The sequence below is a fragment of the Rhipicephalus microplus genome, chromosome 2, assembly GCF_043290135.1.
Source record: "Rhipicephalus microplus isolate Deutch F79 chromosome 2, USDA_Rmic, whole genome shotgun sequence".
NCBI classification, from domain to species: Eukaryota; Metazoa; Arthropoda; class Arachnida; order Ixodida; family Ixodidae; genus Rhipicephalus; species Rhipicephalus microplus.
In genome coordinates, this window is record NC_134701.1 from 249,091,303 (window position 1) to 249,112,363 (window position 21,061).

Genomic DNA, 21,061 nt, shown 5'->3' on the forward strand with positions numbered 1-21,061 from the left:
GACGGACGGACGGATGGATATGGCTGTACCCTTTAGATCGGGCGGTGGCTAGCGTAATACTTAGAACTGAACGAGAGGTGGCTACATACAGGGGACGCACAGCCCACGCCTTAAGGAGCTTCGCTCCTAAAAAAAATGTTGCGACGAAGTCCTTTACACGCCTTTATTAGGCCTGGAAAAAGGGCCAAAACAGTCACCTCCGAGGCACAGAACCAACTCAAGGGTCATCCCCACTAACGATGAAGATGAAGGACACTAGATGATGATGAATTTGTACAGGTGATAAAGGAGCGTGCCTTAAATGCCCACAATATTTGCAATCAAGAGACAAGCGAGCGCACACACACAACCCACTCATTTACCCGCACGCACAAACAAAGAATCAAACGCAAAAAATGTGGGTGGGGTTGGAATAAATAAAAGACAACGCTCGTTCAAATTATCGTCACAACCGCTTACACAGGGCACAGGCAGAGTTATAACATCCATGCCACAACGCAGTCTTTCGGGAAGAAACGTCACACAGTGACCTGCGGATACACTGTCCCGTATAGACGACCCTAGACGGCTGTTGTGCTGCTTAGCTCGGACAATGCACGGCGCCACCTGTTTCCCGCAACAAAACCGCGATAGCACGCTTCACATGCAAGCAAAGCCGAGTTCTCGCGGCAAGATAGCAAAGGCGCGCGTTCAATAAAAAAAAAAGGCAACCTGAACTCACCTGCAGCTAAAGATGTGCATGCGGTTGCGCATGCCATCAGAGTAACATCAGAGTAACAGAGTAACATCAGAGTAACATTAGAGTAACATCAGAGTAAGCCATCAGAGTAACATAAATAACAGAGAGTTAATGGGACGGCCCACGAAAGGCGCCGCGAGAGAGCTCAAACAAAGGCCGCAAAGACATTCGCAACCTAAAGGGGTCTGCCCAAACCACACGGTCGGCCGCAGGCGTCGCAATAAAAGCAGACAAATTAAGTGCGGACGAACGCGCTGACTAGTCTGGTTCGTTTAAAACGGGAGCCGCGCCACTGTTTTATTATGCACGCGGCGCGCCCTTGCGTAGTCCTCGGCGGGGCGGCCGCCCACCAAAGTCGGGAATGACGGCGGGCATCTGAATCCACACGCCCCCACCCCTCTCTCTGTTCGAGTGCCTAAGAAGCTTAGGGCTTAAGCATTCACGCGTGCAATTAGAGAGGTCACATAAGTGCTGCGTTCGGACCGCAGTGTAACTGATGTAACCGCCACTGCGGGGCGCAAGCCCGAAAAAACCGGAGAATACCCGAGACAACTAGGAACACGGGAAGTAAGACGGTAAGTTGGGACAGTTGGTTAGGATCCATCGTGAACTTACTTACAGCGCCACACCAGAAAAAATACAGGACAGGGAAGGAGTAAAAGAGAAAGAAAAGACGGCGCTGACTCACAACTGTTGTTTATTGGAAAAAACGGGGTGAAAAGTATATATATAGGTACTGGCAGCCTACATCACAACATGCGCAGAATACGAGGTGCACCGTGGTAGCGTTATCGCACTCATGGCAATAAACAAGCTTGGTCTAAATAACTTAATTCTTTGTCATGCAGTGTGACGGGTGGTTCACTAACGCACTTGCGACCCATAATCTTTATATGATATGCCTCAGCGATTTCTCTAGTTAGCTGGTTAGGATGCTTGAAGATGATGGTGGTTCTCTAAAAAATGGGACGACAACCGCATGACCTGCAATGTTCCAGCAGATGAAGTCGCGCGATCCCTTGAAGAGATAACTCATGCTCCCTTAAACGAACATTCACACATCGTTTCGTTTGTCCCACGTACTACCTACCACACGATAATGGAGCGCCGTCTTTTTTTTCTCTTTTACTCCTTCCCTGTCCTGTAATTTTTCTGGTGTTGCGCTGTAAGTAAGTTCACAACGCGGGAAGTGATCGACAGGCGTAATATCGCTATCGGTCGAAGCTATACAAGGTTACTTTTACCGAAGATCAACAACGAACGGAACCGAATGGGCACTCCTGAGCGACAGCCGTCGTTGCGAACGCCAGAGTAGGCCAGCGCAAAAACGCATACAAAGCGGAGATTGTGGGTCGAACGCGCATTGAGCAAGCCTGCACGCTATACATGGCAAATGGACGTTAAGAAACACGCATTGACGTCGCAGTCCAGAGAAAAAAAAAATATGCTGAGAGCTATACAGGAACGCTGGTATTCTTTAGATGTCATCGACCGTCGTACGAGGTGAGCACCAAGTTTGCCGCATACCTTTACACAGACGGACATGTCCAGTCATAGTTTAAAGGGCAAGGTTATTGACATGCGTGTTTTTGACAATGTAGTGGTAGCTGAGGACCCCTGACATTGCATTCCAAAGTTGTTCACCTCACATTTTCACCCCCGGAAAGCCGTGTCTATGTTTCGATCCGCATACACGTGTATCCAGAACAGTGCCGACGGAAAGCAAACCAATAAGGAGCGCACCTAACGCACGCAATACACCGAAAGCATAGGTCCATATATTAAGCGAGCTTAATTTGCTACGCCAGTTGCACTTGAGCGGAGACGTTAGGCGCGCACCTCATTGCCCGTGACATGAAATGCGCTCAGCCCCCGCAAAGCCCAATCTCGCCCAACACGAATTGCACAGTCGCGGAGGCAGGTAACACGTGTACGCGCTTAGTATTGCACGCAGAGTGGCCTGCTGCCCACGCCGCAGCTTCTTCACTGAGCTGCTGCCGCTGCTTGCTGCAGTAACTCACACTGCTTGACTGCTCGAGTTCCTGCCCTCGAGAACAGAAACCAGACCCGTCGGTGCACACGCACGCACGCACGCGCACACACACACACACACACACACACACACGCACACACACACACGATGCAACTGTTTATTCGCATCTCACGTACCAGGGTTGCAATATAGCGCTGCCTCCTTCCAAAACAGCTACAACCCGTGCTCACGAGTCGATTATAATAGCGGTATAATGAGCCGCGCGCGTAACAAGAGTTACGATAAGTGTACAGACAAGCACGTATTGCCCGTACGGGGTATTTTCGGGTTGCCATTATTACTTAAGAGACTGTGCACACGAACGCGGCGGCAAGTACTACGCGGCCGTCGAAAAAACAACGACGCCATGCCGCAAGTCCGGGGCCGAGTGCGGACGCGATACACAAAATGCGCGCACCACCAGCCAGCCAACCGACCGGCTTTGAGGACGCTCAGGAGCGAGGGGCACACGTAATGAACGGCGAGGCATCCATAAGTCGGCGGCGGCAGGCAACGCATAAAGCGCGCAACAACCTACCGTAACCCCCCTACCCACCCACCCACCTCCTTTGGCAAGCCTGTCGGAGAAGTGCTGGAAAAGAGGATTCGTGACCCCGGCCGACGCGAGCACAACATCCGACGAGGCGAACGGACAGCGTTTCATTTTGACCCGGCCACGCAATTTTCCTTTTCCTCCGCGCTGCGTGCCTGCCTGCAGCCGCTACAACAATCCATCCCCCCCCTCCCGCTTCTCCGACTGCGTTCGGAGGTGATTACGCCGATGCTGCCGTTTACGCCGCTGGCATCAGCAGCAGCTCGAGAGACCCCGTGTGGCGAACGGGAGAGGATGAGAGATTCAGAAGAGTGGCGAGGAGAGACCTCCGCGTGGGAGTCTATACAACATTGCACGGTAAAGCGAACGTGCTGTACACTCTTAAAAAAAAGTTAGTAAAAAGGTAGTAACTGCAAGCGAACAGGTAGTAACGACAACGGTTACTACCTTTCCTGAACCGTTCCTAGCTTCTTCCTACCTATTTACTACTTACATTAGTAAACAGTTGCAACCTAACTGCAATAGGGTAGCAACTGCAGCTGTTACTACCTCTCTTGAATTTTTACTACCTCTTTGCTACCTATTTACTACATACATTAGTAAGCAGTTACTAGCTGCATGCAAAGAAGTATAGTAGCTGCAACGTTTACTACCTCACTTGAGGTATTACTAACTTTTTCGTATTCTTGTTAGTAAAGAGTTGAAATGTTGAGTAGTTGAAGGTATTGAAATACAAATTCTATACTTGATCACGGTCTCTCTCTTCACCAAGCCCAGGGGTGGTTCATGACCCTTATATATATATATATATATATATATATATATATATATATATATATATATATATATATTATTCGAAGGTCGTTATTCGAAGGTCGCAGGTTCGGTCCCTGCCCACGGCAAAGTTATTTTTTCACCCACTTTTCTTTCTTCACGTTTACATTACAATTTGGTCTAATACCTTTCCCTATACTTTCCTCTTGGCATTATTGTCTGTTAGATCTCATTATTATTGTGTCAAAACACGCAAACACGAGCCCTTAATTATACACTTCTTTCCCTTATATATATATATATATATATATATATATATATATATATATATATATATATATATATATATATATATATATAGGCACCATGTGTAAAAAACAGAAAATATTCTATAGGTGTAAATTTTCACAGCTGTACATTTGCATAACTCTAAGCTAACAGGCCCTAAGCCGTAACTTTGTGGCTGCCCATTGTGTTTCATGTTGATTAACCGAAATTGTTCGCTGAATGATAATATTTCGGTTGCAGTTGAAGGTAGCAATTTCACATTAACAGCAGATGTGCGCATCAGATAGTCCAAAGTAACAATCATATCAATTATCCGCTCCGGATACTACTAAATAAACAGAGCAATATGTAACAAAGTAACCATGCACAATGCGTTTCACTATAAATGTGGTGGATATCATTTAATTTGTTATCACACAAAGTGCCATGCGCTCTGCAGCAATACAGTGGGAAGAGACCAATAACACTGATAAAAGAAAAAGAATGTAACAAGCTTTGGTTAGAAAACAGTAGATGAAAGGGTGCATCAGGTACAGTAAAAGATAAATACAGTAAAGACAGCACACTAGAAACCATACACTAAAAGAGAGATGTAACATAAAATCATACGTCATCTTCAGTTGCGTAGCCAGGGAGGACATTTCCAAATACACAAACTCCAGAGCAAAAATATATGAAGTATGACTGAAACCCCTCTCCTAAAAAAACATTGGCTACGCTACTAGTAGTTTAGATTCAGCCCGTGACAAAAAGCTGTCTAAGATGACAATTTGGACATCATTCAACAATCATAATTTCAGGCCGTAGCATCAGCTCAGCACCAAAATATAGGTCAAGAACTTGAGGTGATGGAAGATTGAAGGGCTGTACAAGTTTTTGCTCGTCTGTATTGTCGACAACATACGACCAGCGGTGACGATCGAATCTGACTGTCATGAGCACATCTACAAGCAGGAAAAGGCTTCCGCAGTAAATATACAGCCTTCTTATTTGGCCAAAAAGTGGCAGCTGTTGCTTCTCTAGGATGACTACATCGAACTTTTTGAAAACCAAGTTTTCCACCTCGGCAGAACCAACTTCCCACACTGGAATGCCAGGAGAGACAACTTTGCGCATGTATGAGCACAAGTCTTCTAGCTTCAGCTGCCTGGATCTTTTAGTCTGTATGCCACGGTCCACTTCTAAGTTGGAAAATTCGAAACTCTGCAGCAACTGGTGTCTTTCTGCGATAGACTTGCATATATTTCGAAAGTTTTGGTTGCGCTGTGCAATAGTTTTCATGTACTGGTGTTTGGCTTCATATCGCATGCACCAGTATTGCTTTAGTGGACCAAGTTCACTGATGAGCCGAGGGTAATGAATCAAGAAATGCAGTTTGGGTATTATTGCACCAGGGTAGAGAGCAGCAAATGAAGATAAAAAAAATCGTATTTCATCTTGCAGATATGCCAAATGGTCGTGAGGAATCTTGTCGGCAAATGTTATATCTGCAATGCTTCTCAGAAGTAGGTACACTTCCCAGTGCTCATTTTGTTTAGGAACAATATCTGCAAACATAAGAGAAAAAAATCTGAATAGGCACCACTTTTGAGAAGCTGTTCCCTTGTATGCACTTTGCCCATTAAGAAAGGATTTCACGACTTCTTCCGGTTTGTTCTTTTTGTCGTGAGCACCAAAAACGAATGTGCGGATACGATCAAGGTCTGAGTGCCTAGTTACTCCAGAACGAAGCAGGCCTTGCAAAATGTGCCTTAATACATGTGGAATGGCTCCCTCCAGCACATCGTGCATCAAGTCCGGAGGCAGTTGCACTGTCACATCAAAATAGGCAACATCTGTGAGTGGAGATTCATCTTTAACGCCGTACAGTGCTGTGCCTAGCTGCCTATTTATTTTAGCACTTGCAACGTGGTTTTGGTGCAAGGGCAGATTTCGAACCTGAACATCACTCTCGTGAAAGGCAGTGTTGAACGCCGAGTTTGGTGAAGTACAAAATCTGCATGGACGACCACGGCTGAAAGAACACGTGAATCCGCCAAGTCGATTCATTGAAAGGTTATCACCGGAAAAGGCAACAAGAATCGCTCTCACCTTTACCGCAACAGAGTTCTTCCACAGAGTGAAACCAGTCATCCATAAAGCTGATACGTCATCTACAACTGGCTTCAAAATAACATTGATTCCGTGCTTGATGACAAGTCTATATGGTGCAACTAAAACTACATGGATAGAGCTGAGCTGTGATCTGTATTTGGCATGGATGTTTACCACGCTGAAATACACGACAAGGATTTTGTGAACACCCCGCTTTGACCCCAGCGGATTCACTATCTCCACTTCGTCGCTGTACAACACAAAAAAAAGCGTATACTGCGCGCCATCCTCGAGTAGTGCATGCAACTTTTCTTTGTATATGCAGCCATCCCTAAAATTATGCAGCGTTGGTGAAGGCGCTCCTGTTGAGAAATCTAGCTCTATGTGGTCGCGGAAGTTCTCAGAGGACATAAGATTTCGCATGACACCACTTATAGGAACAAACTGAAAAGTCTCACCAGCACCAAGATCACGCACTTCAGGCTTTACGTATGGCAGGTGACGCTTGGCGAATTGCTCTCGCTTATATTTACTACTTGCTGCTTGAAAAATATCCTCTAAGAATTCACCAGCGAGTAACTTGCGCAGTTCGATTCCTGCCGACTCCATCGCGATGTTATTTTCAATGACAGAAGCGAATGTCCGAATTATGTCGAGAAAGGTAATCTTGAAGTCATTGAAAACACTTTCTGCCGTAGAGTGCGGTAGCTTGTGCACTTCTGCAACACGAAAAAAAAGTAAGCACAGCTGTTTTTTTATTTTCAGCACGAAGTCGTTGATTGTGGTCACTCGAGCAGTGGGAACAGAGACCGCATCGCATTCCGTGTTGATCATGTTCGACGAGCAACCAGATGAAAACATTTCACTGTGATCACCCACTGTGTCGTGCGCAGCGCAGCTTGTTGTGGCACGCACCGGTGGTTCTTCGAGGACTGTTGGTTCAACACCGGCTTCCTCTGCGTCATCCATGTCCATATATCGTCTGTGCACACGGTAAATGTGCCTTCGATAAGATTCGAACTCACTGTAGGTTTTCGCACACCCATCCACACCGCACATGATAGAAAATCTATTGTCGTGGCGATGGTCTCTTATGTGCCAGACGACTTTGCAGAGCTTCGTGGACGAGAACGCACATCTTGGGCATGAGTGTAACATGTTCACTCGCGGCAGTATTTGCGTACAGCCGCTGGGCGGTATTCTGGACTAAGTACGCCGACGGCTCACCATGATTACAGGTAGCTACATGGCAGACGTAACTGCAGTTCTATCCGTAGTTTTCACCAGCCGAACTGGGCCAGCATGGCTTACCATTTAGGACCAAAAAGTTGACAAGACGGCGGAGGGCGAAAAACATGAACCGGCAACACGTGGAAGCTCCGCATTCTTTGAGGGTTTTTGCACGGCCGGGCTAGACTGCACCTGGAAGGCGGGCGTCGTGGAGGAAGGGGGGGGGGGGGTGGGTGGCAAGGGTGAGATATTTTCACTGACAATAAGGATAAGGAGTAGTTGCCTTTACACGGGAATTCATGTGCCGTCTTAGCTGCGGGTAGCGAGAGGGTACACATTCCTACACGTGTCTAGCAGCGCCGTGAATATTGGTCGATGCAGAAACGGTTTCTTTCAAAATCAAGTTCAAGATCTAGTGAAGGATTCGACGAAACACCGTCTGGCGAGGGGCATACGTGTCTTGCAAATAAACAAACACTCGCCAAATTTGCAACGATATACGTTGCAATTAGCGAGCGTTTGTTTATTTGCAAAACAAGTTCAAGATTTGAAAAAGCCACGCTAAACTGGACGGACATGCTTTTCGTGGAAGTACACTGTGCAGGTGGATTTCTTGGACCTGCCCTTCATCGTGCCCGAAATACAGGCTGCCCGTAGGGAAAGCGCATGGGTTGGTTTACTTCATGCCACGCACGTGCTTATTGTGACATTTCATTCGTAGGGCAAGTATTGAACTTCCTGAGAAGCTACGGCAACATAAGAGCGATGTCCCCAAGTTCCAGTGACAAAGAGTACGTTCGCGGACCACGGCATCTATTTTCACAATGCCGGCGTCGTCGAACAAGATGCAGCTTATTTAAACAGGTTTTCGCGAAATCCTGGCCTATCCAAGACAGTCAGTCAGTCAACAAACTTTTTACACATTCCCCTGAGGAGCTGACGTCTTTCAAGACGGCTGGTCGGCTGCGGGCGGCACCCACGTCGGTACAGGAAGGGCATGCCCCTTTCGCAAGGAGACAGCCAGTAACTTCAACCGGCTTAAGGTGCGCTGCTAATCGAGTGCGCTCAATATAATTTCGCTCATCATGAAGAATAGGCACGACCCCACGGCAGGAAGAAAAAGTACGCGAATCGTGGAATTTTTTCTTGCAGCTAAAAAAAAAGAAGAAAAGAAGTGGATATTTCAAGGGCTAGTTTTTCTTTGTTAGTCTTGATATTGCACCTAAGAACAACAAAACAAAACATTTGTTTACTCCTTACTTTGATTGGCGTCCCTCTGTTTCAAGTAAAGTCCATTAATTAAAGGACTGCACAGCAAGCATAACCGCAATTAGTCTCCTAACCATGGTTATAGAAATTAAACGGGTGATTCCACGGGAGATAAGGTAATAAACCGAACTGAAGTGAGATCGACAGGAATCTGAAAAGGATGTATCACATTTGATTGAGTATTTCATATTTTATGTATATAGCACCAAGCAGCCCGAAAAGGAACCCAGTTTTCTTTTAAACTGCATAATTTATGGGATCAAAAATATGGAACATATTCAATGCGGGGGACCAATTTCATCACCCGTCGTTCTCGACAGGTGATGAGGGTGTTATAAGCAAACATTACCGTTGAATTTTTTGTGTGAAATGTATGCGACAGAAACAGTAAAGTAACATTTATGAAACGTACTTGTAAAGCGAAGGAAACTATTTTTGAAAAATTTCTGAATATGCAACACTAAGTATAAATTGTTGTTGGGCGATTTGATTTAACGTCAGTAGGGTACATAATACCGCAAACTTGGAAAAAACACAGATTCTAGTAAATAAGTAGGAGGGAGCAGAAAGGTCGTGCGATAAACTTCTTTGTTTATTTGAAAGAACAGGCCACCAGATTACAAATCTCTGCGAATGCGTGCGTCAAAATCGGTAAACACTGGTCACATTCGCGTGTCAGAAAGCTGCAGCTCGTTTTGGTAAAGTAAAATAGTCGTATCAATAATGTAAGCTGTGCCTCTTTTCTTAATGTCAAACGCCCCCAATAGCTCGCACTAATGTTTCGTTGCTTCTGCCTATTATCTTGACCTCGCGAAGCCGAGGATCACATCTGCAGGCTATACCATGCGCAGGTAAATACGCATTTCTTTTATTCTTTAGAGATAAAGGATGCTCCCGAGTCGGTCGTTGAGACAGCGTCCTGTTTGGCCTACGTACGTATTCCCACACGACAGCGGTATTTATGCAACCGTCACGCATTTCACATAAGGTATGGTGTGCTTCTTCAGGCATCCAGGCATTTCTGTCAACGTGGCTGACCCACGGACACCGTCCAGCCAACTTGTGTGGTGCCGAGATTACGCCCACGTACCATGCTTATTCCAGCTCACAATCATCAAAAGGTAGCAAAGGTTTGCTTTTGCGTCCACGTCTGGTGATGATGTAAAAATTTGAACGACTCTCGAGTGCAACGATCCCGGCGGCGATACCAAATGTTTGTTTTGTCGAGAAGTGGGTGACACGTGTTATTGGTACCTACTTTACACAGTGTTTAGACTTGAGTGAATAGCCGTTTGTAGAAGAATTATTAAGATGCTCGCTTAGCCGAATGTTTACACACCGACACCAACTCGAACAATCAGCCATTTTTACACACCAACCCGGTTGCCCCACGTACACCCACCTCAGTTGTCTATTGGCACAATGGTCACAGTAACTTAGAGTGGTCTAGAGTGGCTATAGACCACTCTGGGCTCCGTGTTTCGGAGCACAAACCGAGATCTCAACCAAAAAGTGTCACTTTTTTTGGTCTAGTGAAATATGCCGATGGAATATGCATGCCGATTCGACGCTGCAGTGTACTGGTTTAATATGGCAGACAGTGTGCCATCTTAAGAAGCGGAGGTTGGGAATACTTTCTAAGAAGAATAATAAAACATTAATTGGACAACTGCAGATCGAGAAGACATACGCGCCCGATATGTTTGAACTCTTTAGTGTGATTCAGCGGTCCTCTGGATACCATTCAATTGTACGATATGCCGGGGCCATCCTGATTAAATGCGTCGCAGTGGTCTAGCTAAACTATATATGGTCATATCTCCGACGAGCTTTGTAAAGGCAGCCACCCGCCCCATTATTCTGTCAACTAACATGATTTTAATTAGAACTAACAGACAATGACTCCAAGAAATATATAGAGGGTGTTATTAGAAGTAATTGCAATGTACATGTAAAGAAAGAAAATGGCATGGAAAGATAGCAGTCCGCTGGTAGGGACCAAACCTGTGACCTTCGAATAACGCATGCGATGCTCCAGAGCAGGGGTTCGCAACCTGCGGCCCGCGAGGCACTACTATATATGTGGCCCCGGCAGGACGTCCACCCCCCCCTCTCCTTCTAACCTTATTTCTTCGTATACTTAAAGGACCAGGCAGTTTTGGCCTAAAATGCAATTTTTTTAGTAACCAATGTTTAATTGGAACCTCATGACGCGTGCTTAAAATAAACATGATTTTACAGTTTTTTTACATTACATTATCCCTTTGCTCGCAAAGCCCCCCCCCCCCTTCCATTTGGCCCGTCGCTGTGCCAACTTCTGCTCTAGAGCATCGCACGTGTCGAAGGTTCGGTCCCTGACTGCGGTAAGTTACCTTTTCGTCCACTTTTATTTCGTCAAACTTACATTGCAATAACTACGAATAACATTCCCTATACTATCTCTGGCATCATTGTCTGTTAGTCCTCATTAATATTCTGTCGAACAAAGAAAAACGAGCCGTTCAGTTTTCACTTCTTTCCTTCAGCCAATGTATGTATATCTTTCCTAACAGAACAACAAGACCTTGAAGCAACAAAAAAAATTTCTCACACAGGTTTTGATAGTGAATATTACCTACATGCAACACAATCACTCCATTAGAGTCTCTCTCGGAGTGAGACCGTGCGGAAGTGACATAATATCGCTTGTAGAATAAATGATGTTGACACCGGTGATTGTTTTGTCACGAACTCAATGGCCACGATAAATGAAATCTTAGCACTTCATTCACGTGCTCGGAGAACATATTCAAGTTCTCATCGAATGGCCGAGAGATAACAGAATTCTTTGCCTACATTATGCTTGAAGCAGTTTGTTTTTACGAGTGGCCTTGAAAACTGTGTCTCACACCTTTCAAAACAACACGTGGGGAGCTGCATCACACTATCTGAAATAACACAACCGCTGCTTAATTAGTATTGAGCGAAGTGGTAGCTGCACATGACTTCTGTCGTCGTAAATTCACGTTAAAACGGACGTGGCATCTGCCTACACGAGCGAGTCATGCAGCAGAGAATTAATATAAATTAATTAATTTGTGCGCTCGATGCACACAAATTGAATTGAGTTAGCTTCTTTGTGGTGGTCTTACTTATTTGTACCAATGTCCATCTGGTTAAGCGCATAATTGTAAGCTATATAAACATGGAAGGTGGTGGCGCGTTACAGTGTCGAACGTTAGGGGGGGGGGGGGGGCAGTGGTTTTCAGAATCGGAAAAGAAAGGAAAAGTGAACCCCGCAAATATTTGCCGCCAACTGCGACACCTGAGCAGTGGTTCACTGGGGAAGGGGGATAATAGACTAGAGTGGAGAGATGAAATGGGAATAAGAAAGCGAGAGAAGAGACCAGGAAAAAAAAAGGGGGGGGAGAACTTGTTCTCTTTTCATGCCCTTCTACTCACTCGCTGTCCCCAACTGGACCGGCATAATGAATAAAATGTTCTTTATTACCTTCGCATGCCAGCTACAGGTTTCAGACAGGACAAATTTCCGCTGCACAGAGCCAAATGGTCTTCAAGATTCAAAATTTTAACAACAGACAGCGTCGTTGTGATAGTTACCTTCAGGAGGCGCTGATTACTGAAACGCGGCAGGGGGCGCACACATCGACGGAAGCTGAGCCAGGCTAGGGTGGCTAGCCAGGCAAAGAGCAGGTTGTCGCAGTGTGAACGTGTCAGCAGCTTTCCTCCCGCGCCCACGTGCTTGTGTATTCATGGAGCCGCCGGAATTCCAATATTTGGTGTCATTTCAAGGCCGCAAGAAGATTATTTCTGCTCGTGGACCGACGGAGGCGGACATTTTGGAAGCCTTGAAGACGACAGACTTTGGCCATTCTTTGCAAGCATGCCGGATTGAGGTATGTTGTCTCTATCCTGAAGTGCATCGAATTGCATTGTGACAGTGGCCCAAACAGTACTGATTATATTCCGTTGTTAGCACGTGCTTCAACAGTTTTACCAAGCATGCGCTCGCGCTTTTCGAAGCGTGGGGCTTTTCTTGCCCTGCTCTCTCACTGGAGCTGTCGGCCCGCGAAGCGTGCACGTGGTCTCGGAGTTGCTGATGGGAGATGTAAACCAGGTTTAATCTCCGCTTCGGCGGCGCGCAACCACCCTTTGCTGGCATTCGCAGTGGTTGTGTTGCGATAATGTAATGGTGCGAATCGGCTATCGGGGTGGTTTTAAAAAAAAAGTGAAGAAATAAGTGTGGCCTCGTAACTGTGGCTCACTTCGGAGGTCAACTCAACAACACTGCACCGAGGATGGGGAAGTGGGAATGACAGATGTAGAGGATGAGAGGTGAAAATGGTAAAAAAAAATGCGCACTCGATCTGTCTCTCGGAGGCACGCACGAACTTTCATTAGCGGAAAGTGGGGCAGCGCGCTTGGTCATCCAGTTATCGAGCAGGCAATGCACCAAGACACGGCGTTGGTAAGATGAGTGGCCGTCGCTGAGTTCGTTTCCTGGTGTTCAAATTGAGCGAGATTGTTCACGAATAAAGGCATAGCTAGGATGTTAAGAGGTTAGGTATGTAAGGAGATCAGCAAAAAAAAGTAAGACTTTTGTACCGCACGTAAAACATGAAATCAATAAAATTGGACTACAAGAAAGACTTATTATCAATTTCGAAGGACATGGAATAGGCTAATTTCTGTGGTTACTGCATGTATCTTCCATAGTGAAAATAGCGTGGGTGCAGAAGCTGCTTGTTAGCATCGGCATGCGCAGGGTTCCCCTCTGAAGAGGGGGGCTGGGTGAAGGTTGCACGCCGGGCACGTTCTCTCCCCCCACCCCGAAATTTTTTTTCGCTCTGCCTACACAGAACAAAATGAACGTTTACCTGCCCGGTACCCACTATAGATCAGAAACGTGCCCTCCCCTCTGAAAAAGATATCTGCATACTACCCTGGCTGACTTTGCGCTGCCTTCTGAAACTCAGCACCCCTCTCCCTATTGTGTCAATGAGTGGGGCAAACATGGCGACCCCCTTCTACGTCTTAATTGACAATAGGGTGAGGGGCGGGGGGACCGCCAGCTGTGCTCCCAGGTATGCTCGTCAGAAACTGAAAATTCTCAAAGCTAGCGTAAAGTGTTGTGTGTGTGTGTGTGTGTGTGTGTGTGTGTGTGTGTGTGTGTGTGTGTGTGTGTGTGTGTGTGTGTGTGTGTGCGTGCGTGTGTGTGCGTGCGTGTGTGTGTGTGTGTGTGTGTGCGTGCGTGTGTGTGCGTGCGTGTGTGTGCGCGTGCGTGCGTGTGCGTGTGTGTATGTGTGCGTGCGTGCGTGCGTGCGTGCGTGCGCGCGCAGTCTTGTGTTCTGGATGCTTGTTCACCAATGCTGTACGTTTGCCCCACGGTCGGCATTTCTGTCTCGCAGGTGTCGTTAGGTGTGTTTAATGCTTTGTATTCTTTGATATATTGTGTTGCTTTGTGTAGTGAAATCATCAATAATTATTAGGTGTGTGAGTATTCAAATTACCAATGGAATAGCGACGGATCCTTTATCTCTATTTAGCTATTTCATTGCCGAAATGTGTGCACTCGAAACATTAATGGGCTATCAACACTGTATTTATTAGCGCATGATTTCGCTTCTGCAAAAAACTATGGTGTTGCCAAGCGGTGGTGTTGGATGTTGAAACACAGTTTGAATTTTAGCCATTTTTGTAAAGGTGATAGCTGCCAGGTAAAGCCAGCTACATAGGTCAGAGAAAGTGTTTCCCAGAAACAGTCTGGAAGATAGAAGTGCAGCATAGCGTTCTTGCAGAGTAATATGAGAAGCACGATCATAAGATCGACTTCGACATCGCTTCTGTTCTTGAAACAGAAAGGAATCTATGAAGGAGGCTCTTGTTCAAATGCTGTTACATTCAGAACACACCTGTAAACATGAACCGGTCGTTAGGAACAATTCCCTCTGTATACGTTCACAGCCTCCGATACGCGAGAGAAAGAGAAAGCAGGGGCCATTGTCAAACAAGACGGGGAGATGCTTCCATGACCAATATAGTCATCTCCTTAGGAAAATACCGAATTGGTTCCGAAACGTCGAGATCTCTACGAACTTGGCTAGAGCCATTTCTAATTTCTAAATTGTGATACACTGTAGAAGAAAAGTTTGACGACAGAGATAACAACAGAGCTAAAAAATTTGCTTCAGCTTAGCGCACGCAAGAAATGCAGCCTAATAATTCCTTCAACGTGCGAAAATATAAGGCTCCATGGTCTATTGAATGAAGACTTGTGCCATTAGCGTATACAGTATTTTATAGATAGCAGATACTGTGAGTGTGGTTTTTCGTTGTAGCACAGTGATTATCTTCTGCTAGTACAGCAATCATTAAATGCTTTTGTTTATTTCTAATTGATGTTATGAAACAGTGAAATTTCACAAGTTTAATTGTCACTATTTCACAAATCTGAACTTACTGATACCGAATGTCCAGACGAGTAATTTACAATGCTCTTTACAATACATACATTAAGGGTTTCTCGACAATACACACGGCATCATGATAATAATAAAAAAAAACAGGACAAGTAAAGTGATTCTAGGGTGCTATTGAATATAACATTGGTAGTCTGCTTACTTCAGGTTCTGTGCCTATTGAGGTAACTTTATGGGAATTTGAACATCACATCTGAATCTCTTTCAGGTATACAACGTCCGACATGATGAATTTGTGGACCCACCAGCTGGCCATGTCTTCTCTGAGAAAGATAAAATCAGGCTTGTGTGCAGTGAAAACTTCTTAATGAGCTGCAGGTCAGTACCTAAATTTCAGGTGCCAAGTTTAATATTGCTTTTGGAAAACTGCATCACTTACTAGCCTCTGTTTTCAGCACAACTGACAAAGTGACAGCAGTGCATGAAGGTAGCCTGCCCAAGACCCTTGAAAGTAATGAGCAGTCACCTAGTCAGCAGCTTGCCTGCTGTGAAAATGATTATAGGCTACCACCTGTGCCCTTAGATATTAAGGATGCGATTGAAAGGACACAACCAGGAAAAGTGTCCAGTCACACTAAATCCCGCATTGTAGGGTGGATTGCAAATCATCTCATGACTATAACAGTGTAAGTATAGGCATGTATTTGCATGTGTTTAATTCAGTACAGGTTTTAAAGTTGCTCTTTTTTACAGCTATCCAGGAAGCCTCTACGAAGCAGCTGCAAAATCTCTCGTGTTGGAATATCCAGTGCTAAGGGACACTATTGGCACAGGCTGGGTAAGCACTAAAGCAATGGCATTCCTATAACTTTATTGGGATGTCATACATGTTGGTGAGCTAGACTGCAGGTGCCCTTCAAGTTATTTTGTTCTTGGAGAGCATTCAAGAAGTTTCAACCCCATATTTATTACATTTGAATAATTGCCATGCATGTTCTTAGAGTCGTTTCATCGAACTCTGATAATGGCAGACATTAACTTGAGGGTTTGATAATAATCATCAACTAGGTGCCCATGGCCAATATATTCATATCATGCATTAATAAAGTTAAAAACTGGCCCTGGTTATAAGCTTTAACACCGGTTTAAGAGGATAAATACAGATGTAATGCATCGCTTCTGGGGATTGAATATTACCACTAATGGTATATGTAGTTTCTAATCACAGCTTGAATAGAGGCTCACACAAGCTCAGTTCTGCGACTGAAATGCCACGATCTTCGCCATGCCGCATGGCTCCAGCACATACATAAAATGCAGGAACCGGAGTTTGGAATGAGCAGATAAAGCTAAAATACAACAGATATGCTGATATTACTAGGAACAGCTAAATTTGCCAGGTATTGTCACCTGAATCTGCTTCTGCCCCATAGCAGGTTAAAAGCAGTGTATCAAGGTTCCCAAAGAATCATTTGCTTCAAAAGTGACCATGTTCAAAGAGGACAGTGTCCACTGTGCGGAAATTTGAAATAATAAAAAAAATTGTTGTTTCCAGGACTCATGGAAAGTCTCCTTGAAATACAAATTCGCATATATGAGGAAGTCTCTGTGCACAGTTCCAGCTGTTCAAGCAGCGAGAGCAGCTTACGGAAAACGCAAAGACTTAGAAGAAAGCACCAATACTAAGCGGCACTGCCATGTGGTAAGTGAAACGTCAAATGGACTGGTACATAGAACTCAACTATGAAGTCACTCTTATTTTATGTGTGAGCTACTGAAGTAAAACATTATTCATGTTTTTAACGATATAACCTCTTCATATCAACACATTAAGAAGCCAGGCAAGTTTTCAGGGCCATATTGACAGTTAAAGTATAGTAAATGCAAAATAAGACAAAATAAATTTGGTAAACAAAAAAATCATCTTATCTCCTATGGAGAACAAAACAACAACTTTCACAGTTTTCATGCAAGGCTCTATTATTTGAGTCAAGATGGTAACGCTCTATCAAACTTCTATGTGTCCCTGTATGTTTAAAACTCGGCGTTTCAGCAAGTGCCGCGGGCATGTTGCTCGATTCCTCATTCTTTTCTTCATTTTGTAGCTAGGTTCCCGACTTGGCTGATTCCATGCTCCTTGGTTAGCAAGTAGTAGATTTATTGCTCGGTATCAGCTTGTTATTGACATCATGCATCATTCCAGCTTTAAATATTGTGTTCTACATTTTGCACCATACTTATCACTGAAAGTGACTGACAATCCTTTGATTCAACTATTAAACTCGCATGAGTACTGAAATAAGTGGACAGGTGAAATCAAACTACTGCAGCTCAGTGAGCATGTGATGTGAAAGCTCCAACCAGCGATAATTAATGCCCTTTCAGTGGCCACCATAAACAATGCCCATATGCTATGCTTGGCTTCAATATCTGTCTGTCCTCTACATTAGAAAAGCTCCTTATTGCTCTTTATTTGTTGACTACACCATGTAACTATACATAAACCAATGTTTTTCCAGAAGCTTTTTAGAGGTGAACATTTTTTTTTGGGGGGGAGGCAAGATACATATTAGGTTCGAAATTTCAAGTTTTCAAACTTTCTTTTTATATGAAAGAACAAGCACTACTAACTAATATCTGGTCAAAGTTTTACATATATGACATACATATAAAGGCAACAACTCTTGTATTCTAACACCGACACCGCAGTTGGCAATATTTAAAATCAGTGTTACCTCTTCAGACTCCTTCTGATATAGGTAGGAGGCGTGGTTCACTGGTTTTACACACACATTTGCGATATGCTGGTTCACAAGGTGTAAATTTGGAAGTGGTGAAGTGCCGAGGTGGTCGACATTGGAGAGAATCATTGTGAGAACTTTGATATTAACATAATTTATGACACACTCGCAGAGCAAGATGGTATCAGTACACACTGCTTCAGTTCTCTTACGTAAGTCAACCCTGTAATTGAGTTCTCTACACATGTCCAGTTCAAAAAAATGCCAACATTCTTCAACTGAGCTAGCAAAAAGTTGAGTTTTCATGTCTGCCTATTTCATGTCATTTGTCGTGATCTTTCACTGTGCAGTACCATCTTTTTTTTGCTGATTAGATTGTAGATCTCTCCCAACATGTCGCTTCTCAGCATGATGAGGCTACAATTAATAGCCATATTGACTACATGGTGAAAGAAATCAAGCGGCCTATTCCTGACATGCAAAAACTCGGTGATTCTATGGAGCAGACAAGACCATCTAGACAGAAGTGGATGAAGGAAATGAGGCCATCAACAGCAGATGTGGTGCTGAAATACCCTGCTTTGGCAAAGGCTGAAATGGTGAGCAGAAACAGCTGTGGTTTTGATCCTGCTGCAGAAATGTATGTGAGAGAACTTAACAATGAGTTTTTTTATGTTATCGATAGTTGCAAATTTGTTGGTGATTCGGTACAATTTTTTTGTCGTTCTAGCTTCATGAGGAGTTCATTGCTCTCACTGGCGTTAACTTAGAAAAAAAGGTCCTGGAATTTATAAACCGGTATGGAGACCGGTGTTTTGAGCTTGCGAAGTGTCGTCGTTGCGCGAAGGAAGCTGTGAAAGCAATTGAAGAAGAAGTCGAGGCACTGGATGGTGACGAAAAGAAATGTACGTGTAGAAGCTTGCCAGCTTTTCCAGTTTTCCCAAATTTCCAAACTTTTATAAGTCATTTTCATAGGAGTATTACTGTCAATGCCCTTATATGTGAAAGTTTGATGTGCCTAAAAATATTTCGTCAACAGATCGCTTTGCCGTTGGCATTGTCGAGTTGCTGCCCATGCTCCTAAAGGAGCAGCCGCGATTTCTGCAGGGACCGGTGAGCTTATTTGCTTTACCTTTTTTTATATCAGCTAGTATACTTTTCATCAGTGATGCTGATTTTATGTATTACTCATTTTACAGGACACCTACCCTGCCCTTTCGCTGAAGGGCAAAAATGCCTCTGAAGCTACAAACATAGTTGCGAGCTTTGAAGGGCTTAGTGTAGAGGTGCTTGATGTAATTGCAGGTATGACGGCGCTTATGGAAATATACTGGATATTCGATGTCAAGTACAGTGGCGCCAACAAAAAAACATTCACTCTACTTGAACATTTCTGTGGCTTGCCGACAAGTGCAAAGCAGATGCCGCTAGTCATACGGCAAATATCATCGCTTGAAAAGGCAACTTAAGTTATGCCTACAGACGTGTGTTATCAATAAATGTTTTCATATAAAAATGCACTGTGTGGCATATTTCATTGCTCCCTGGCTTTTGGAACAATGCATTGTTTTGTTCCTGACAATGTCAGCCGCATAAACCTGTGGTTTTATACGGCCGTTGACACTCAGCAGTGAATTTGGAGGTGTGTTCGTAGTGTCTTTCATGATAATATATTTCGCAGTGTGGAACAGAACCAGGTGTTTTCCAAGAAAAAGTGCTAAATACCATGATGCAATACATTGGCAATTATTCTGATTTTATATGTATAGTGCATATCTATATTATTGGTATATATACCCGCATTTTCGTCGCATTCATTACAGCTACAATGTTCTCGGTAAAATATGGCCATCAGAATAATCAATTCAACTAACCTGGTGTGCACACAATTGTGTATTCGAAGAGTCTGTCGTACCTCCATACCAGCCGTAGCTAGTAAGAACGTAGCATCGATTACTAACATATTAGCTTCGTAACTTTGGAAGAAGGTAGTGGAACTTGCTACTTTTGGGTAGCAACGGCTTGTCACATATGTTACAACCATATTATAGTAATGGGAGTAGTAGTAACTATTGCTACATATGCCGTTACTAACAGGAAGTAGTAATGGCAAGGCCAGTAACAGTTACTACCCTTGTTGTTGCTACCTGCTGTTAGTAACAGCAACGGTAGTAAGGATTCCTACCCTTGCTTTTACTAGCTGCTGCTAGGAACGGCAAGAGTAGTAACAGTGACTACGCTTGCCGTTACTAACTCCCGTTACTAACAGGGTTGTAACATATGTGACAAACTGTTACTACCCAAAAGTAGCAAGTAGCACTACTTTTTTTTTAAGAGTGTAGTATAGTAGCAGCGACTGAGCGCTGTGGCCACAGCAATTGAACAAAGTCGCAAGCAGGTGGAAGATTGGGGGAGGGAAGGGCCGGAACCCAATTGGCCAAATGGGCGCACGCCCTCACGGCCAGCTCAGCCAATGGCCGGCGTGTGCGCAAGAGCTAAAAAAAATTAACAGAAAAGAAATATCCAGGAGAAGGCTAGCTACACGGGCCTCAATCGATTGGGCCGACAGATTTGATCTCCCCACGGACTGGGACTCCTGCAGAGCGAGCCGGCTATAAAAACGCGCCGCCAGCAACATGCAACCGCCTCCCTTCTCCCCGCGCTGCCCTCCTTTCCTGCAGCCGATCGCGTGTTCCCTCTCTCAATAAACACCGGGGAAAGGAAAGCGACCCATCGCAACGAGCATCCCTCGTGCGCGCAACGGAGTGGTCGGCACCAATTTCCTTAGCTCTCTCTCTCTCCATTTCATCCTCTCCACAAAATCGGACACAGAATCGACCATCCAGCCGGCCGGCCGGCCGGCTGACCCCTCCTGCCATCTATCTACACGTGGCGACTTCGGTGGTTTGCCGCAGGACAAGG

General features: G+C 44.7%; 2 protein-coding genes across 2 annotated transcripts in view; one reads left to right on the forward strand and one right to left on the reverse strand.

The window, feature by feature from the left end:
* Uch (Ubiquitin carboxyl-terminal hydrolase) overlaps positions 1-21,061 on the reverse strand; it is a 118,854-nt gene that overhangs the window by 52,889 nt on the left and 44,904 nt on the right. The gene's annotated exons all lie outside the window — the stretch shown is intronic.
* Positions 11,263-19,657, forward strand: LOC119161341 (sterile alpha motif domain-containing protein 3). The gene is made up of 9 exons (XM_037413762.2): positions 11,263-12,875; positions 15,667-15,776; positions 15,854-16,084; positions 16,152-16,236; positions 16,954-17,100; positions 18,514-18,738; positions 18,870-19,044; positions 19,179-19,252; positions 19,339-19,657. Exons 1-9 carry the CDS (start codon positions 12,732-12,734, stop codon positions 19,606-19,608), a joined length of 1,461 nt encoding a protein of 486 aa, XP_037269659.1. The 5' UTR covers positions 11,263-12,731; the 3' UTR covers positions 19,609-19,657.

Bases quoted from the DNA above. Each gene is read 5' to 3' on its own strand.
- LOC119161341 (XM_037413762.2), top strand. From the start codon at position 12,732: ATGGAGCCGCCGGAATTCCAATATTTGGTGTCATTTCAAGGCCGCAAG. The intron at 17,101-18,513 runs GTAAGTGAAACG...TTTGCTGATTAG, and splicing joins CTAAGCGGCACTGCCATGTG to ATTGTAGATCTCTCCCAACA. The intron at 19,045-19,178 runs GTACGTGTAGAA...TTTCGTCAACAG, and splicing joins GGATGGTGACGAAAAGAAAT to ATCGCTTTGCCGTTGGCATT.